Source organism: Gracilinanus agilis, chromosome 1, assembly GCF_016433145.1.
Source record: "Gracilinanus agilis isolate LMUSP501 chromosome 1, AgileGrace, whole genome shotgun sequence".
NCBI classification, from domain to species: Eukaryota; Metazoa; Chordata; class Mammalia; order Didelphimorphia; family Didelphidae; genus Gracilinanus; species Gracilinanus agilis.
The window spans coordinates 304,223,564-304,243,463 of record NC_058130.1 but is presented as its reverse complement, the minus strand read 5'-3'; the positions used below and the strand labels follow the sequence as shown (position 1 = coordinate 304,243,463).

The window sequence follows — 19,900 nt, the reverse complement described above, 5'->3', positions numbered from 1 at the left end:
ATATATATATATATATAACACATATATATATATATATCACTTTACATAAAGACATAAAGAGCTAGCTATTGAAGCCTGTTGATTAATAATAGATTATTATTTCCTTGATTTCCTCTCTTTTGGAGTCCAGTTCTTTAGCACAGTGTCTAGCACATAGTGGGCACTTAATAAATGTTTGATTGGGGGGCAGCTGGGTAGCTCAGTGGATTGAGAGCCAGGCCTACAGATGAGAGGTCCTAGGTTCAAATCTGGCCTCAGATACTTCCCAGCTGTGTGACCCTGGGCAAGTCACTTGACCCCCATTGCCTACCCTTACCACTCTTCTGCTTTGGAGCCAATATACAGTATTGACTCCAAGACGGAAGGTAAGGGCTTAAAAAAAAAAAAATAAATGTTTGATTGATTAATTGATTGGGGTGTGAAGTGGAAGAAGAGAAAATAAAAGATTTTCTTCTTACCAAGATAAAAGCCAAAATACTAGCATAGTTTGGAGGATGAACACCCTGTGGGATCACCTGTCTCTAGATCTACTATAGAATAGTCTAGGATAATTGCAGAGGTTCAGTGGTGACAAAAACATTTTGTCCTCCTTTGTATTCTCAGTTTCATGGAGACTTTCATATAGAAGAGGAGAGATGAGGGATGATGCCTGCCAAGGATCTGCATCCGGTTGACATTTATTGATTCTATCCTAATTGTCCTTTCAAATACTTTTGATCCTATCCACAAATGACATTTCCCTGAATGCTTCTCCTGCTCCCACCACTTACCTGACACTCTTTCCTGGTTCTCCTCTTGCCTGTCTAACACTCTATTCCTTGCCTGATTCACCTCTCTGCTCTTTTGCCTCTTCTCCTCAGAAGTGGATGAGAGTCCTTCTCTCAGCTGCCAAATGGTCAAGTGTTATCAGCTTCTCCTGAGCTTGCTGTTGCCATGCTGGCTTGATTAATGAGTGGGTAATAACCCCAAACCACTATATCTACCAAATTATTCCACAGTTCACCCAGGCCAACTTGCCATTCAATCTTTCACTGAGAAAAATCTCACAGTTAAAGCCCTTTGTTCACCATGCTGGGCTGCAGAACTGGAAAAAAACAAACAACACAACAAAATAAAACAAAAATCAACCAAAAACCCCTCTATGCCACTGCCAGAAAAGTACCCAAGTAGTAGCTACATAATATAGGACAATGACTTGAGAAAGTACTCCCTCAATTCTCTCTATCTCTCAAAAAAGCATTATATTTAAAGTGGTGGTTTCCCCATAATATTTTTGAATTATGGTTAAAATTTGTGGTTGAAATTTTCAAAGTCCCCTGAATTTCGACTTCATCCACAAACATTATCCCATTTTATCCTCAAAATAAACCTAGAAGGCAATTCACTGATTCCAGGATGAGCAAAATCAGCTCATCTGCAGCAGCTGCATTTAATAAAGTCAAGACTTAAGATTTTGTCCCCACTTCTTCCAAGGCATAGTAGAGTGGATTTGAAGTCAGAAGATTTGGTTTTGAGTCCTTGATTTGCCATGTGACCCAGGAATGACAAAATGGAGGATTTCTATATGAACTGGAAAGACCTCTATGAACTGATGCGGAGTGAAACGAGCAGAACGAGGAGAACATTATACACAGAAAGTGAAACACTGGGGGCAGCTGGGTAGCTCAGTGGATTGAGAGTCAGGCATAGAGACGGAAGGTCCTGGGTTCAAATCCAACCTCAGACACTTCCCAGCTGAGTGACCCTGGGCAAGTCACTTGACCTCCATTGCCTAGCCCTAGCCCCTAGCCCTTACCACTCTTCTGCCTTGGAGCCAATACTCCAAGTATTGACTCCAAGACAGAAGGTAAGGGTTTAAAATAAAATAAATTAGAGCAACAACTGTCTTCTGATGTCAACACTGAAATAACCAACTCAAGATAAATCATTACTGAGAACACTGTACACAGCAAAAGCAATAGTATGAGATGATCCATTGTGAAAGTCTTAGCTACTCTCAGTAATACATTGTCCAGGACAATTTTGAAGGACTTATGACAAAGAATGGCATCCACTTCCAGAAAAAGAACTCTTGGAGTCAGAATGCAAATCAAAACATGTGATTTTTCTACTTTAGTTTATTTGTGTTTTTATTTGGGGGTGTTGGCATCATATGAGTATTTTCTTACGACAATGAACAATATGGTAATGTTTTACATGACAATAAATGTACAAGAGATCAAATTGCTAACCATCTCCAGGAAGGGAGTGGGAAGGAAGGAAGGGGGACAATTTGGATTTCATAATTCCAGAAAATTTATGTGGAAGATCATTAATACAAGTAACTGATAAAATAAAATAACTTTACAAAAAAAAAAAAGATAAATCACTACTTTTGGACAAACCACGGTATGAGATTTATAAGAGATAGTCCTTTAATTTTTTTCATTTAATTTCTCTGGATAGACTGGCTAATTTTTGGTTGTTGTGGCATGTTGCACTTCAGGATACTGAAATGAAAAAGATCTCTATCCACCAAAACAATGCTTTCTCCATAAAATAGGAAATTCATGTATCTTTTGGATTTTTCTTTTCTTTATCAAAATAGGTTATTCTTTCTTTGGGTTATATTCTCCCTTTACTATATATTCTTTTTCTTTAAAAATTTTCTCCTGATAACCTAAGTGATTTAAGAATAAAATTTTCATTTTGTTGAAAAAAATTATGATTTATTATATATTATGGATATAATATGCATAATTATATATCATATATAATAAATATATAATGTAGTCCCCACTATGGGGAGGCTAAGGCTGGTGGATCACTTGAGCTACAGCTATTTGGATCTGCAGGAAATGGGGCTCAAGCTAGACAGATGTTCACATCAAGTCTGGAACATATATTGTGAGCCTATAGGAACAAAGGGCCACTCTAAGGAGGAGTCAAACTGCCCCACGTCAGAGACAGAGTGGTTCAAAACTTCTGAAGAAGAAGCAGTAGGAAGGACACTTTCAAGGTCTCCGTGAAGAGCTTTGGTATAGATTATGAGACACAGAAGACATTGACACTGGACTGTCCAGCATGGCATACTCACCTTGAAGAAGGCGTTGTACTCTATGAGCAAAGCAAAATTGCATTAGCTCAAAAGAAACATGAGATTCACAAATGGAAAGACATTTCCATCCCAAATGTCCATATGGGCTATTTGTGCCCAACCAGAGGTAGAGCCTCATATTGATCCAATCATACATGATCTGATAAACTGTCCACTGACCCCAACAAAAAAATGTCATCCTGTGCTCCTCAAGTATGAATTGAATTTTTTTTAATGTTTTATCTTTATTTTATTTTAATAACAAATTTCCACATAAGTTTTCAAAAGTTTTCTGCTTCTGGGAGCAGCTAGGTAGCTCACTGGATTGAGAGCCAGGCCTAGAGATGAGAGGTCCTGGGTTCAAATCTGGCCTCAGACATTTCCCAGCTGTGTGACCTTGAGAAAATAACTTGACTCCCATTGCCTACCCCTTACCACTCTTCTGCCTTGGAGCCAATACACAGTATGGAAAGTAAAGGTTAAAAAAAAAAAAGGTTTCCTGCATCTGATTCATGTTGTCTCCCTCCCTTCCTACTTACCCCCCCTCCCTCCTGGAGTTGACAAGCAATTAATGTGAATTTTTATTAAAAATCAAGTGCTGCAGGCATCTGAGTAGCTCAGTGGATTGAGAGCCAGACCTAGAGACGGGAAGTCCTAGGTTCAAATCTGGCCTCAGACACTTCCCAGCTGTGTGACCCTGGGCAAGTCACTTGACCCCCATTGCCTACCCTTACCATTCTTCTGCCTTGGAACCAATACACAGTATTGACTCCAAAATGGAAGGTAAGGGTTTAAAAAAAAATCAAGTCCCAACTACAAGTCAGGCACTGCATTAAGCACTAGAAAAATACATAAAATCAAGACAATTCCTACTGTCCAGGAACATACAAGAACATATTTTCAAAATGTAGGGATTAAATTTATGCTTGGACTAAATATAAAAGAATGTGGTGACTGATTTTAAAAAATTAATACAGCCCAAGTCAAAATGACTTTTAGCAGTTTTATTTACAAAAAGGGAGGAAGAGTGAAAGTAGAGAAATGTGAAAGAGGATAGTATAAGATATCTAACCTAACACACTAAATATCTGCTCTGGCCCCTAGCTCAACCCAGATAGTACTAAGTAGCCCTCAGCCAGTGGTCCTGGTGGTGAATATAACAAGGGTTCCACCCAAAAGCCCTCCTCCAAGACTGGAGGCCTCTCCTCAAAGTAATCTCTCCAGAATCCAGGAAAGGAGTCAGCTTTTCACTCACCCAAGTAGTCGCACCACATTGCCATCTCAGTCCAAGACCCTTCAAGAGCCCAAAGACCTCAAAAAAGATTTCCTCACAGGAAGTTTAGGCCCTTTTTTAAAGACCCTTTTTTATGTCACTTCCTGTTCCCTTCCTCCACTTTACAGGGACCAATTGTGGTCTTTAAATTTGCTTAACACTGCCCAGGGGGCAGTCAGTCACTTCCGGAGGTGTAAACCACTTAAGTAAGTGGTGTGAACCTCCCCTACTTAATGTTAAGTAGGGGTGTCTTGCTTTTGGTTGATTCACTTTAAAAGTAGGCAAGGGGAGAGTTAATCCTATCTTCACATAAGTAAGACAACACAAATATGATAGTGTTGTCTGCTGGGGGCAATTTTAAACTAGGAAGTCTCAGAGCATCATAGGACAAGAGTGTAGGAAGTCACAGTGGAGTCACAGGACATTTGACTGATGTGTCTTTTCTAGCCAAGGTTGGGTTCATTTAATGACTATTCCTATAGGAGAGGATGTAAGGAAGTGGCAGGAAGAGTACATGTCCACAGTAGCTGGGGATGACTAGAGAGTGGTGGGGTGGATCTGGGTTAGGATATGGAGAACTCTCAGTAGGAGCCATGAATACCAGATCATAGGTGAAGGCTGGATCAAGGTGCTCTGTCATAAAGGTGGCCAGAGAGCCATGAAACATTCCCTACTTGCACTCTATTTTGTTGAAAATTTTACCAAAATTATTCCCTTTTCTGAAAGTGTTCTCTTAGCACTTCTTAGAATACTAGATAGATCTCTCCTTTCCCCAGATTATGTATAATTATAGTTATTTTATTTATATGTATATATAAATAATAATAGTTATCTGAATATACTATCTCTCACCCCCAAACCCTGAATTTAAGTTATTTGAGGGAAAGAGGCTATCATTAAAAGAAGCAGTGTGGCATAAAACTAGACATGGAGTTAATAAGATCAAGGCTTAAATCCTGACTTTCTGACACTTTCTAGTTTTCAACCATAGATAAGTAATTAAATATTCCTGGCCATCACTCAGTTATTACATCTGTGACATCAATAATAATACCAATAGTGCCTATCACATATGAAATAATCTGTGCAATGCACACTTTAGGAGTTTCTCTCCTGATACCTACTCACACTGGCAGGCTGGGTCCCCAGACATGGCTATAATATCTCCTCTTAAGGCTATAGCCTTAGTGGGGTTTGGACTATCTTAATAATGTTGTCTTCCACTGCTGTGCATCCCCTTATAATAAGGGATTCATATCAGTTAGTCAGCTAAACCAGTTTTTTAAAAAAGGAATTTACCAGTATTATAGTAGGTAGACAAAAAGTCTGTGATAATGCTCCATCACAAGTAATTACAGAAACTTGGGGAAAATGGGCTCACCCATAGGGAACATGTCACAAGAGGTTCCCTTTGGCTCTTTGTAAAGCCCTGAATCTTTCTGAACTCATTGTATCCAACCTGTCCCTGACTCCTAATGCAGGTATTGCCATCAGAAACTTTGGAGATACTTCTATGACATGGCATCTGTAACTTCAAAAAAGATTTGATGTGTATTATGAAATAGCTGGCATAACTTATACCAGACTATTTATCACCTCAGGGAGAAGGGAGAGAGAAAATCTGAATCATGAAATATCAGATAACAATTGTCAAAAATTGATGCTAGATGTAATTGAAAAAAAAGTGAGGTTAAAAAAAAGAAATACAATAGGCACTCTCTCAATGGGTGCAGATTGCACACCATGCCTACCCATCCTATGAAATCTTTTTCTATCTTTCTGCAAAAATTCCATAGGGAGTCCACCAAAGATATGAGGGCCCTTCTTCTAGAGTTCTCAATACTGAATGGGTAAAATTTGGAATATGCAGATTGCATTTCCTTTGTTCTCATTGAGATATATTTAAAAATTCTGTTCACATTTCTCTGAACACAACCTTTCACAAGTTCTGTGACTCCACCTTCTTTCTTTCTCTCTCTCTCGGCCGTGACTTGGTTAGCACCCTTTTACTCTAACTTTTTATTTTATTATTTTTAATAAATCTTGTTAAATATAATACTTAGAATATTGGATATTAATTTTAATTCTTACAATAAGTCCTCTGTTACTTGTTTTTGTTTTTATAAATTTCTATTTATTTATATTTACCACTTAATACTCATATGGTTTGGTACAATTCTCTTGAAGGGATTTATAGAGATTTTGCCTGGTGAACAAGAGAATATTGAATAGGTCACAGTTCAGAGGGCATATCATGGTCACAACTTGGGCCTTGAGACATGTTTTATGAAGGTCTAGAACCTCTGGGAGCTGTCTTTGTAAAGAAAATCCAAGGGAGCAGCTGGGTAGCTCAGTGGATTGAGAGCCAGGCCTAGAGATGGGAGGTCCTAGGTTCAAATCTGACCTCAGACACTTCCCAGTTGTATGACCCTGGGCAAGTCACTTAACCCCCTTTGCCTAGTCCTTACCACTCTTCTGATTGAAGAGAAGAGAAGGGAAGAGAAGGGAAGAGAAGAGAAGGAAAGAGGAGAGGAGAGAAGAGAAGAGGAGAGGAGAGGAGAGGAGAGGAGAGGAGAGGAGAGGAAAAAGAGAAAAAAAGGAAAATCCAAACCTCAAAGGGACTGGTGATATTGACAAAGATATTATCATATATTTGGTAAATGCAATATTCCTGGTGCCAAACCTGGCCATTATGATAGCCTTTACCTCAAAGAACTGCTTCTGATTTTATCTCTCCACTTTTTAAGAAGTGTGTTTGTATTCTTTTGAGGTTTTAATATTTATATTAGCTCCTTCTCAACTCACTAGAGTTGTCTCAGTGATGGAAGGTCCTCTAGAACAATTTGGGAACCTTACCACCCACAAGCAGTGAGATGTGTAGGAATTTTACTTGCATGATTGCTTCCAGAGACACCTTGCTGTTGTTTTGGTGGCTCTGTCAGGAATGTGTGGGATGCATAGGGTCAGCAATGGGAAGGGACAGCCAACTCTATCACACTGTTGCTGGAATTAGAGTGCCATTATTGTGACTAGTCCTAGAATCTCCAACTTTGTCCCCTCCTTCCTTTTCTTGACAGATCTACTCACTGATTCACATACTGAATTGTAGAACGGAAGGACAGTATCTCCAGTGGTTGGTGCTGGACTAGTTCTTTGAAGGAAGGAGACTATATAAAAAGATCCAGTTAACTGGAAACTGAGATTTTGCTGCCATTTGAAGAAATTTCTCCAAATCTAGCTGACCAGTTGTAGTGGCTTCGAAGGATTGGTATAATGTTTTATTTTGAGTAACATTTTAGCATGTTTCCAAAAGAATATTTCAGGACTAATAATAACTCCATGAACACATTTTTTTTCAACCCATTCTTCCTTATGCAGATTATAATAACAATTAGGCCTACTTATTATCAAGGTCTAGACCCATTCTTCTTTTATTTTTGTTTTCTAAAGTAAGATGCCTCCTTACATTTTTATGAAGTTATGTATTGGAAAGAGAACTATACTAGGAAATGGAGGATATGCATTTTATTCCTAGTGCTACAACTAACAACCTGTGTGACTTTGGGCAACTTAAATAGCCTCTTTTTAGTATATTTCCTTTTATATTAAATGAAAAAGCCTAGAAGATTTCAAAGGTCTCTTCCAGCTTTAAAAAAAAAACCACTTATGATTTTTAGTTAAAGGGGTCCAAAAATAACCTATATTTACATACTCCAATAACTGATTAGCTCTGTGATCTTATATACAAGTGAAAATCTTTCAGTGGTGCAAAATCAATTCAGTTCTATTCAGCAAATAGCTATTAAGCACTATATGATACAAGGCATCATGAAAGATGAAAACATTGCCTTCTTAGCCTGTGCAAATTACACATATCCTTCCATAAATTCCCCATAGAGGTTTTACTCTATGTTTTGGACCCTTCTCCAAGGACATTTAATATTCTTAGCCTATCAGTGCTGTATGTAAGTTTTCCTGCTTCTTTCTACACAATCCATCACCTTCTTTGCCAGTCATAGTGTTAATATCACACCCTGCAAACGAGTCATCATTTGGGCCACAGGCCTAATAACATTTATTAACCATCTTTCTTCAATAGGACATGATATTTACATTTATGTATTTCAAACTATACTCACTACCTCAAAAAAGATTATATTGAGGATTTAAGTAGAATTTGTTCTACTATTATCTCTCATTCTTTTTCTGCTACCTTGGGAAGAACAAAAATATTTCATTAAACTTTTCACATCCAGAGATTTTACAATATAGATCAAGTTCTAAATTACTAAAGAATAATAACTACTTAAACTTTTTTCTAAATTTCTTGGTTGGCAATGTTAAGAAAAGAATTTTGATAATAATTAAAAATAAAGGCAAAAACAATTTTAAAGCCTCAAATTATTTGAATCCATAAAAAAATGACATGATGCAATGAAAATTGAAAAAGCTCTATATGTTTGACATTGTGGGAAATTCAAAGATAGTATGAATGCAAGAATCAGTACCTGTTCCCAAAAAGAACATCAAATCTAGTTGGGACCATAGGAAAAAAGCAAGTACAAAAATTTGTACTAATAAAATATTTAAGTACCAATGATAAAACAAAAAGAGGAGCTAATAAAACACAACAAGAAAAATTTTAATTATGTAGAGAATGATTATTTTAGAGGCTTAGAACATTTTTGATCTTTTCATAACTGAAATTTTCATGTTCGTTGATAAGTTTATAATAAAAAAAATTAAGAGTAGTTTAAAGAATAGATCTCTTCCAGGAGACTCTAAAATGTCCTAGGGCTCAATGGAATGTATACAGTATCATCTTCACTTTAGGCTGGAATTTTCAAAGAAAACTTTTTAAGAAGTAAGATTTGAGCTGGGGCCAAGATGAATAGACATGGATAGAGAGAAAAGAAATAGAGAAGATATTCAAAGATTCGTGAATATTTTTTAAAAAAACTAACATGCATGAAATGTTATATACTTTACCCAAATATCTCTTTCTGTAGCAAAGTCATAAAAATAATTTACCTTTGGCTGGCTTTGGGGTACTGAATTTTTGCAGCCAGCAATGCAGGGAGAAAAATACTGGATGCCATCTCTTCCACAAACAGGATAGTAAAAGGAATCCAAGCAGTTACAATTAACATTGCAAGGAGCCGTCAAATTTCCCAGCTCTCCTGTCCTGTAAGAAACAAATTAATAGAACCAAGTCTATTTATAACAAGTAATGAACAGTTAAAAATTAATTTTTCTCCTTTGAAATGGGTTCATTACTTAACAACCAGGCCTACAGGTCTTCAGGATAAATAATGGATGAATTAGCATGAATCTTATTCAAGGAAGCTCAGTATTTATGGACCCTCTCAGTTAATGATATTTTGTTCATATAGAGAAAAGCCTAATATCACAAAGCTAGTCTATACCAAGGCATAAAATGTGTCTATTAATAAAACAACGACACATATTGATGAAGTATTTCCTATGTGCTATGCGTTATTAGGCACAGGAGATATAAAGACAAGTTATATTGCTGCTAAGTAACTTATATGTTACTGGGAAAGAGGACAAAAAGCTATCAATGTTTAACTTAATTTTAATATACCTTCTCCGCGTGGTTTCTTTCTTTATGGGCTATTTCATTCTTGAAATCAGAAAGCCGATAATTGTGGCTTATATAATTCATTATGCATGTAAAGGCACTTAGAAATCATCTTTGATAAGAAGAATAGTGATGAAACAAAGTGGGAAGAGGAGAGAATTAGAAAACTAAAGCTACAAGATAAATGCATTGAATTTATATAATTTATCCTACTAACTTTAGAAATACCACTGATGGAATAGACATGTGACTCAGTGGACTGAGAGCCAGGCCTAGAGATGAACTGTCCTGTGTTCAAATATGGCCTCAGATACTTCCTAGCTGTGTGACCAGACAGAGCAAATCATTCAGCCCCAATGTCTAGCCTTTACTGCTCTTCCATCGATTCTAAGATGGAAGGTATGAGTTATAAAAAAGAAGAAAAAAAAGAAATACTATTGGTCTTAAAAGTCAAAGGTCCAAATTCAAGGGACAGTTTTATCCCTTGGCAAGTCTCTCAACCCCTACAGAGATATTGCTTGCATCAACTATCTTCCAGGATTATTTTAAGAATGAGATGATTAACCATGTTAACTTTTCTAAAAAATAAATATTAATAAATGTTTAAAAAAAAAGAATGAGATGATTTCTATAAAGTACTTTGGTAATGGCAAAGCTAAAGAACATAACTGATGTTTTCTAAAAGTTGTTGATATCCATATGCACAAGCTTTAGAAAGAAAAAATGAAACATTTCCACAAAAAAATCTCACTAACTTATGAAATATTTCCACAAAACTCTCACTAAGCTATATGAGATACTCAGAATGAGATGATAAGAAACTGAGCAATGAACACTAATATCAGTCAATATTAAGGTCTACTTTGTGCTAGGCACAGTGCTAAGTGATAAATACAAAAAAAAAAGAGAGAGAGAGAGAGAGAGAGAGAGAGAGAGAGAGAGAGAGACACGAAAGAAAGGCCTGTTCTAAAAGAGCTTACAATTTAAAAGAGGAGCTTAGATTTAGGGATGGGGAGGATCTTAGAGATCAACAAATAGCCAAATTCTATCTATGAACCATTATGGTACTAACATACTAGCCCTACTGCACAAAAAGAGATCATACTAGAAAGTAACTAAATGTACAGTACTGTATATCAGCAACTAGCATTCTCTTAATCAAATTAATCAACAAATATTATAAAGTATCTACAACTGACACAAAATACTCCCCAAAAGGAATGTTTGTTAAGTTAAAATAAGAAATGGTGCCTGTTTTTAAGGAATTTGAAAACTAGCTTATTAGTGAACCATGAAAATAATATAATTTGTTGCTCAAATGGATCTGTGAGAAAGATCTCTATCGTATTGAATAAACCTTCTTTGATAAACGAATCCAGGGAGCAGCTGGGTAGCTCAGTGAATTGAGAGTCAGGCCTAGAGATGGGAGGTGTCCTAGCCTCAAATCCGGCCTCAGACACTTCCCAGCTGTGTGACCCTGGGCAAGTCACTTGACCCCCCATTGCCCACCCTTACCACTCTTCCACCTAGGAGCCAATACAGAGAAGTTAAGGGTTTAAAATAAATAAATAAATAAAAAATAAAAAATAGACAAATCCAAAGATGTAGAAAAGAGATGCACAAGATGACCAATCATTGATAGATTAAGATCTACATTGATGGGAGAGAATATACTCAAATTCATCAGATCACAGATGCACCTGGGCTTTTGTAGTTGTGGGCGTAGAAAAGCTACATACTGGGCCAAGCCTTTGTCCACTAATCCAATTAGGCCTTTGGAATAATATAATAATAATTAATAGATTGATGTTAGTTAATTAATTGATAATAATGATAGAATAACAATAATAAATGACTAATATCTTTTTACTAAAAACTACTCTGTGCCAGTTATGGCTCTTATCACAAAATGCACAAAATATCACAAAAGTAAGAACATAATTATCGGGAAGGACTCTTTTTTGGACAAGAATTTCAGAGGATATTGGAAAGCAGTTTGGCAAACCCCATATTCAGATCAAATCTTATAGTATATACCACAATAAGCTAAAAAATAGATGAGAATAGAAATATGACTATAAAAGATCATATCATTTATTTAATTAGTAAGCATTCTCTAATTCCATGTTTATAATGTATTCCTCACTCTCCTTCACCTAGAATCTCTAGCTTGCAGTGAAATTGACTGTAAGATAATTTTTAATAAACAAGCAATAAAGGATTTAAAAATAAAAATAATAGACAATTTCAATGCAAGCTAGAGATTCTAGGTGAAGAAGAAGAGTGAGGAATACATTATAAGCATGGAGTTAGAAGAGAATGTTATATACAAGGTCCATAAAGTGAACTAATTTGGCTAGGACAGAAGGCAGGAAGATTAATGGGCTATAAGCCTGTAAAGACAAGCTAAAGCCAAATTGTGACTTGGAAAGCCAAACATGAGTTCATATTTTATCACAGAGGCAATTTGGAGTCATTCTGGATGACTGAGTAGGGGATGATATAGTTAGACCTATGCTTTAAGAATTTCAATTTGGAAGTTTAGTAGAGGATATATTGGAGAAAGGGAGAGAGACTGGAGACAGGGAGATCAACTAAGAAATTATTACAATAAGTAAGGTGAGGGAGTCTGAACTAGATTGATAGACATTGATGGACATATAAGTGGAGAGAAAGAAAAAGGCTTTGAGAGATGTCATATAGGTAGAATTGACAAGGCTAAGCAATTGCTACATATAGAGAAAAGGAGTGGTCAGAGGAAAGAAGATGATTACTTGATTTACTCTACCACAAAAAACGTTAGAAAGGAAGGGACTGGAATTAGAAAACTGTAGAGTCCCAAAGGATTCTCACAGAATATCCAACTTACCCTTAATAATAAACGGTTAGGAGGGAATTGATGGTCAATGTATCATGGAATTTGCTCAATCTTAATTTCCTTCCTTGCCAGTGTTCAATACGGGACTTTTTGCCCATGACAATTTTTCCAATCTTCTCTAGTTGGAGAACAGGGGAAATCCATTCTCCAGTGGCTTATAAATGTCATGGAAATGACCCTGGGCTCTGAATTCTCAATGGCTACACAGGTTGAACATAAGCATATCCACATTTTACTAAGCTGAAAAGATTTCTCTCTGTGGTCACAGTACCAAACTAATTAAGATAGAGAAAACTCGATATCATCCGATTACAAAATTTTATCATAGAAGCTTTATAAGACATTACACTTAAAGAAAATGTGATCTTTGTTGGCACAGATAATACCCACCATGCTGAAATTACAGATTATTGAAGAACCAAACAAGAAAATTACCACTAACTTTCTAAAGGACACAATGGGAGAAATGGAATCTGATATAGAACAAGTTGAATTTAGCCAAAACATTCTCTAAGAATAACCTTTTGTAAAGTGGAGGATATCTATATAAATATGTGTTTACATACAAACATCTTTAGTGGGAAAAATATTTCACTGATCAAAAATGGTGAATTCCTAAGCATTTTTCTTTGCTATTTAATATCTGAAGTGCATGCCTACATAAATCCATGTAATTTTGGATTTGGGCAATGAACAACAAAAAAGGAATTAAAATATAGTTACCCATTATATGCTTCAGAGACACCAGCAAATGGCTCATTTCCACATTTAGCAAAAATAAATATGAAACTCAATACAAGAGATAGCACAGACATCAGCAATGAAAACTTCATAATGTTTTTGCAAGCCATTTTGAATTTGGACACAATGACACCACCTAAAACTTGCCCCAGAGCTGCTCCTGGAATTAAAACAACCCCTGCAGACAAAGATAATATCAACAATTAAAAAAGAAAACATTAATATACCAAACAATTCATGTTAATAATTGGGAAAAAGCAAAACAATTTTAAGGATGTGTCCTAAAAAGCCAAAGTATTCAAAGCATAGGTATTCACTTTGTGCATAGGCTATATAATAGTTTATATACTGTGAAAACTTAAGATAAAATAAAAATAAAATATCTAATATTTTTTGTCATTTAGAATGATGTAATGCAGCCCTAAATGATTTGGCTTTTAACCATCAGATAATTGTATTTGGTATAATTCTTCTTATCTTAGAAAAGCTATGTCTCCATGACTTCAATCTGTATAATCTTTAAGTTATCAAGACTGATGTATCTAAGGTTTCATCACACAACTAAAAGAAGAAACAAGAGATAAGTCAGGCTATTTGGAAAAGTAAATAAAGAATAAGGAAGAAACATTACCTCCAAGTGTAGCCGCAAAGCTAGATGACAATCCAAATTGATTTTCTATAAATTTAGGCAAAAATGTAGCAAAGCCAGTAGTAATTAAAGCTTCTGTAGAAGTAGACAGAGCTAAACACATGAAAACAGGATTTCTCAGCAAAATCTAAAGAAAAAAAGTAAAAATTACGAAATAATAAAAGAGCATGTTACAATGAGCAGAAAACGTTAAAATGTAGCATTATGATGTGGCAATTCTAAACTAACATTCTAAGTAAGTTATAAAAGCTAAGATTTATTTCTTTGCTTTAAACATAAATATACTTTGGCCAAATGCCAATTATTGGAAGGAAGGAAGGAAGGAAGGAAGGAAGGAAGGAAGGAAGGGAGGGAGAAAGGGAGGGAGGGAGAAAGGAAGGGGGGAAGAAAGGAAGGGAGGAAGGAAAGGAAGGAGGGATGGAGGGAGGAAGGAAAAAATAACCTGTATTTATTAAACATTTAATATGTTCCAGGCCCTGTGGTAGGTACTTTACAAATATCTCATTTAATCCTTCCCTCCTCCTTCATCCCTGTCTCATAAAGAAGTGACCTTTTTCCCTGCCTAAGTAAGCCCCTCTCTCTGAATTGAACCTTTGATGCCATTTCATCCCATCAACTGTAGCAGTCTGCCCAATCAGTTCCATTCTCTCTCATATTATCTTCATTGTTTTCCTATCTACTGGCTCCTTTCCTTTGCATGCTTCCCATGTCATTGCTATTCTGAAAAGTGAGGCAGAGACAGTTAGGTAACACAGTGGATAGAGCACTAGGACTTATGTCAAGACAACCTGGGTTCAAATCTGGAATCAGACACTTCCTAGCTGTGTGATCCTGGGCAAGTCACTTAGCCACGATTATCTAGTCCTTAACACTCTTCTGCCTTAGAATACTGCTTTATTCTAAAGCAGAAATTAAGGATTTTTTTTAAAAACACAAAACACAAAAATCCTTCCTTAATCCTACCTTCCACACAAACTCTCTTCCCATATCTCTCCTATCTTTTGTGGCTAAATTCCTGGAGAAAGTCATGTAGAATCAATATCTCCACTTCCTGTCTTCTCCCTTGCTTCTAAATCCTCTATAGTCTGGCTTTCAACTTTATCATTCAACTGAAACTACTCCTTCCAAAGTTATCAGTGATCTCTTTTTTGCCAAATCGAAATGCTTTTTCCTATCCTTCTTAATCTGTCTATGACATTTGACATTGTAAATTACCTTTTTCCTCCTGGATACTCTCCTTTCTCTAGATTTTCACAACATTACTGTCCCGGTTCTCCTTCTATCTGTTCAACCATTCTAGTTGCTTTTTCCTTTTTTCTGTTGTTTCCTAGATATTCTTTCAGGTCAAACATTAATTAATGATGTCCCACAAGTAGCTGTCCTTGAAACTCTTCTCTTTTCCTTCTACTAATCTTACTTGGCAATCCCACCATTTCTCATAGGTAAGATTATCATCTCTTTGCAAATGACTCTCAGATTTACTTATTCAGCCCTTACCTTTCTCTCCAATTCCATATGGCCATTCCAAATTGGCTGAGCCATAGACATCAGACACACAATACGTCCAAAATAGAATTCATTATCTTTGTCCTTTAAAAAATACTCTCCTCTTTAGAACCTCTTTATTCCTGCCAAGCATACCATCATCCCCCCGATCACCCAGAGGTACTACAGCAGTGACAGATTCAACTCAAAGTTTAGTGTCACTGACACCATATTATCTCAAGGATCAAAAATAATTTAAAAAAATTTTAATACTTTCATAAGCTGCTCTCTTTCTATTTTTCCAGTTTTCTTACACTTTATACCCTTCTCTCACCCCATACTCTATGATTCAGAAACATTGGAGTTTGTGTTATTCCTCTCACTTCATCTCTCTAGTTAGTGTCTTTAAACCAGCTGTCAACCATGATTAGAATATTCTCTCTGAGGTGCAACTAGGTGGTTCAATGGATAAAAAAGCAAAGCTTGGAGATGGGAGGTCCTGGCTTCAAATCTGGCCTCAAGACCCTTCATAGTGGCATGACACTGGACAAGCCACTTAATCCCAATTGCCGAGCCCTTACCATTCTTCTGCCTTGGAATCCATACTTAGAATCAATTCTAAAACAGAAGGAAAAGGTTTAAAATAATAATATTCTCCCTCCTTGCCTCTGCCTTCTGACTTCCTTTCAGATTCAACTCAAATCCTTTCTCCTGAAAAAATACTTTCTCAGTCTCTTCCTCTCCCTCAAATGTTAGTGACTTCCTTCCGAAATTAATTCCCATTTTCATAACATATATACCTTTTCATGTACCTAGTTGTTTACATATTTTCTTTCCTCCATTAGAATGTAATATCCTTAAGAGCAAAGACTATGTTTTTGCTTTCTAGCCCTTTAGTATTGTGCCTGGCACATAATAAGCACCTTTTTTTTTTTTTAATTTTAGGCTCCTACCTTCAGTCTTAAAATATTGAGTATCAGTTCCAAGGCAATTGGGGTTTAGTGACTTGCCAAGGGTCACACAGCTATGAAGTGTCCAAGATCAAATTTGAACCCAGGATCTCTTATCTCTAAGCCTAGCTCTCTCTATCCACTGAGCCACCTAGCTGCCCCCATAATCAGAACTTAATAAATGTTTGTTGACCAACTCTCTTCTCCAATATATTTCAAGAATTTGCAAAAATAATCTTTTTAATGTACAAGTGTGACTGTGCCATTCCTCTTTTACAAAAACTACAAAGTCTTCCCTAATATTTCCACACCTTGATGGATCCACGATTTCACTGATGTGAGTACTTCCTCCACTCTTACAATAGGCTTTTTTCCATGTTTTTACATAAATTTTCCTTTAAGAATCTACTAAAAAATGCACTGGTGACCTTTCTCTTGTTTAATATTTCATGAATTCCATTGTAAAATTTTAGATGTCCATCTGCTATCCCTTGGCTCTTCCTATGTAGTTAAACATTTTTTTAATCCATCATTGGTAAAATGCTGCAGCTCATTTAAAATTAGATGTATTTTTATTTCCTTATCTCATTTGCAATTTTGATTTTTCATAAATTAAAGAGAAATATATTAGTAATAATATAATAATAATAAAAACTTCTATTTTTTAGAAAGTGCTTTTCTCATAATTGCCTTGGTGCAAGTTTATTTCTTTTTTCTGGTTGTTTTTGCTATAGACTAGTCGAAATAACATGGGGAACTCTAAGTATGGAAACTTGATGAACATTGGTATCTTGACTATAATTATATTTATCTATATCTACCTACAGAAACACATTCTAATATTAGTTATACATACATGACTATATGTATACATATATGTATTTTTGTATGTACAAAGTATGCCAATGTATGTGATAGGCACTGTAAATGGACAAGGAGTTGGACTCAGAACTGAACAGGAAGGAAGGAGCTTGGGTTGCCTTAGAGAACTTGCAAAGTTCTATTAGTAGAGAAAATAAATTATGAAAAATTTCCACTTACCTGAAGAGCAGCTGGAAAATCTTTAATACTTTTCCCAAAATTCTTGTCTGGAGTCTGTATGGCACTTTCATTCTGATGGGCCTGAGAAATTTTTCCAGCCTGTATTTCTGCTGTGCCTGCATATCCAGAAAATTATTTTATACTGTATTCATGGTATGCAGTTTTATTCTTCATGTATACTTTTTACTTTAAAATAATATGCAACAAAATCTTAATTTCTGTGAAAAGATCAGCTACTTTGGAATAATTCATAGCTCCAGCCAAATGAGTCAGTTTACTTGAGGGCAGGGAAGGTTTTATTTTTGTCTTTGTGCCCTTAATGTCTGTTGTTTAAGCCAGTACAGCTTATAAGACTCTCCATTGAATATACCTTTCTTTAGAGTTACTAAGAAGATGGCCTTTAGAACTCTCAGCTAGAACGCTAGCCCTTTGATCCAGTCATACCACTGCTGAGTTTGTACCCCAAAGAGAGAATAAGGAAAAATACTCGTACAAAAGAACTATCAGCTAGGACACATCCAGACAGCATCAGAGCAAAGAGTCATGGATCTAAAACTAAAAGAACTAGAAGTCATCTAGCCCAGACCTGTAAGTTGAAAGACAAGGAAACTGTGACCCAAAAGGTTTAAGTTTTAAGTTTTAAGCCCAAGATAATCAGAGAGCCATATGAAACCTTATTCATCCCAGTTATGTATTCAGGCTTAGCTCCTCTTTCCTTAATGTTCCTTTTCTTCTTTTCAAATATCTCTACCTCTTTTTTTTAACTTCCTATACAGAAAAATATACAATTTCAATAGATTTACTTCTCCTTTTTGAATCCCAAGTCTCGATTTCAAAAATCAATGACATTTATAGACATAGATGTATCCAATTTTAATCATTATTTTTTGTGTCACTAATGCTGATGGAAGAATAAAGTGATTCAACTGTCATGGAATGGTATCAAGTGAGGAAAAGAACCTTGAGAAAATCTCTGATCAAAATGTATTAGTGGATTATATAGGAAATTAGAAGATTATATTTTAATTATATAAATTATATTTTTAAAAAGTTTTATTTAAAGTCAAATAAATATCAATTACCCAGGGTTTGAAGCCTCACAAAAACATAAATAATGCTTTTTGTAAACATGGTATTGTAGAATGTGAAAGAAAAAATATCATGATTTGGATATCTTCTACTTACTCATAGCATACATCTCATTAGAATGTAAGTTTACTTGAGGATAGGGACAGTTTCATTTTTGGTTCTATGCTCCTAATAGCTTAGCACAGTGGCTGTAATACTTTGATAAATATTAGAAATGTTGGTACTGCCTCCCTAAGTTAACATCAAATTCCTTCATAACTGTCCACTCTGTGCAACTTTTGTCCACATCCACCCATAAATCTTACATGAGAATGATAAACTTAGGTGTGGGGGTTAGGGAAAGGACATTCATCTAATCTAATGTACTGAGAAGCCTTCCTCTAGATCAAGTGACATTGTACAAATATTGAGCATGTCAATAGTTTATTAGTTATTCTTTCCTCTTGGTTCATCTTCTCCACCACTCAGGCTACACTAATATGCATTTCTCTGATTTCATCCATTATAGTCCATTTCCTAGGCAACAAACTGAAAATCTCCATAGCAACTTAATGAAGATTCACTGAACTAGACTGAATTCTTGCATATAGCTTCCTGATTTTCCTTACACTTCCTTATATCATTTCACACTGTATATCTTCCCATGATTCTTTGTATTCACTATATTCATTGTTTTATACAATGAAATAACATTTTATTGTGATAATATACAAAATACTACCACTTGTGAAGTCACTTTTTAAATCAATGAGCATCTGTATTTCATTTCCATATCTTTGCTATAGCAAAAGTTCTGTTAAAATATTTTAGTTTCTAAAAAGTCTTTTTATCACTGATCTTTTTAGGGTAAACAATAGTAAAAAAAAACCCACTTATTAAGCATTTGTGCCAATTACTGTACTGATTGTTAGGAATACAAATAAGATAAAAATCCTGCCCTCAAGGAGCTTACTATCAGTTGGAGAGACACAGTACAGGCAAGGAAATTGAAAGGGCAGAGAGGCAGTTGATAGGAAATGAAGTTAACTGGAAAACTCTAGGCTGACTACATAAAGGAAGATTTTGGAAGGAATTTATTGAGCTGTCCTCCAAACCTTGAAACAAGAGAGAAAGGAA

The 19,900-nt window shown here is 35.7% G+C and overlaps 1 protein-coding gene across 1 annotated transcript in view; it reads right to left on the bottom strand.

The window, feature by feature from the left end:
• Nucleotides 1-19,900, bottom strand: part of LOC123251201 (solute carrier organic anion transporter family member 4C1-like) — a 130,578-nt gene that overhangs the window by 37,916 nt on the left and 72,762 nt on the right. Inside the window, exons 6-9 of the mRNA XM_044680402.1 lie at nt 17,696-17,811; nt 14,202-14,346; nt 13,553-13,748; nt 9,339-9,534 (exon numbers count right to left, since the gene is read on the bottom strand). Coding sequence (XP_044536337.1) covers nt 9,339-9,534; nt 13,553-13,748; nt 14,202-14,346; nt 17,696-17,811 — 653 coding nt within the window. The remainder of the gene's footprint in view (nt 1-9,338; nt 9,535-13,552; nt 13,749-14,201; nt 14,347-17,695; nt 17,812-19,900) is intronic.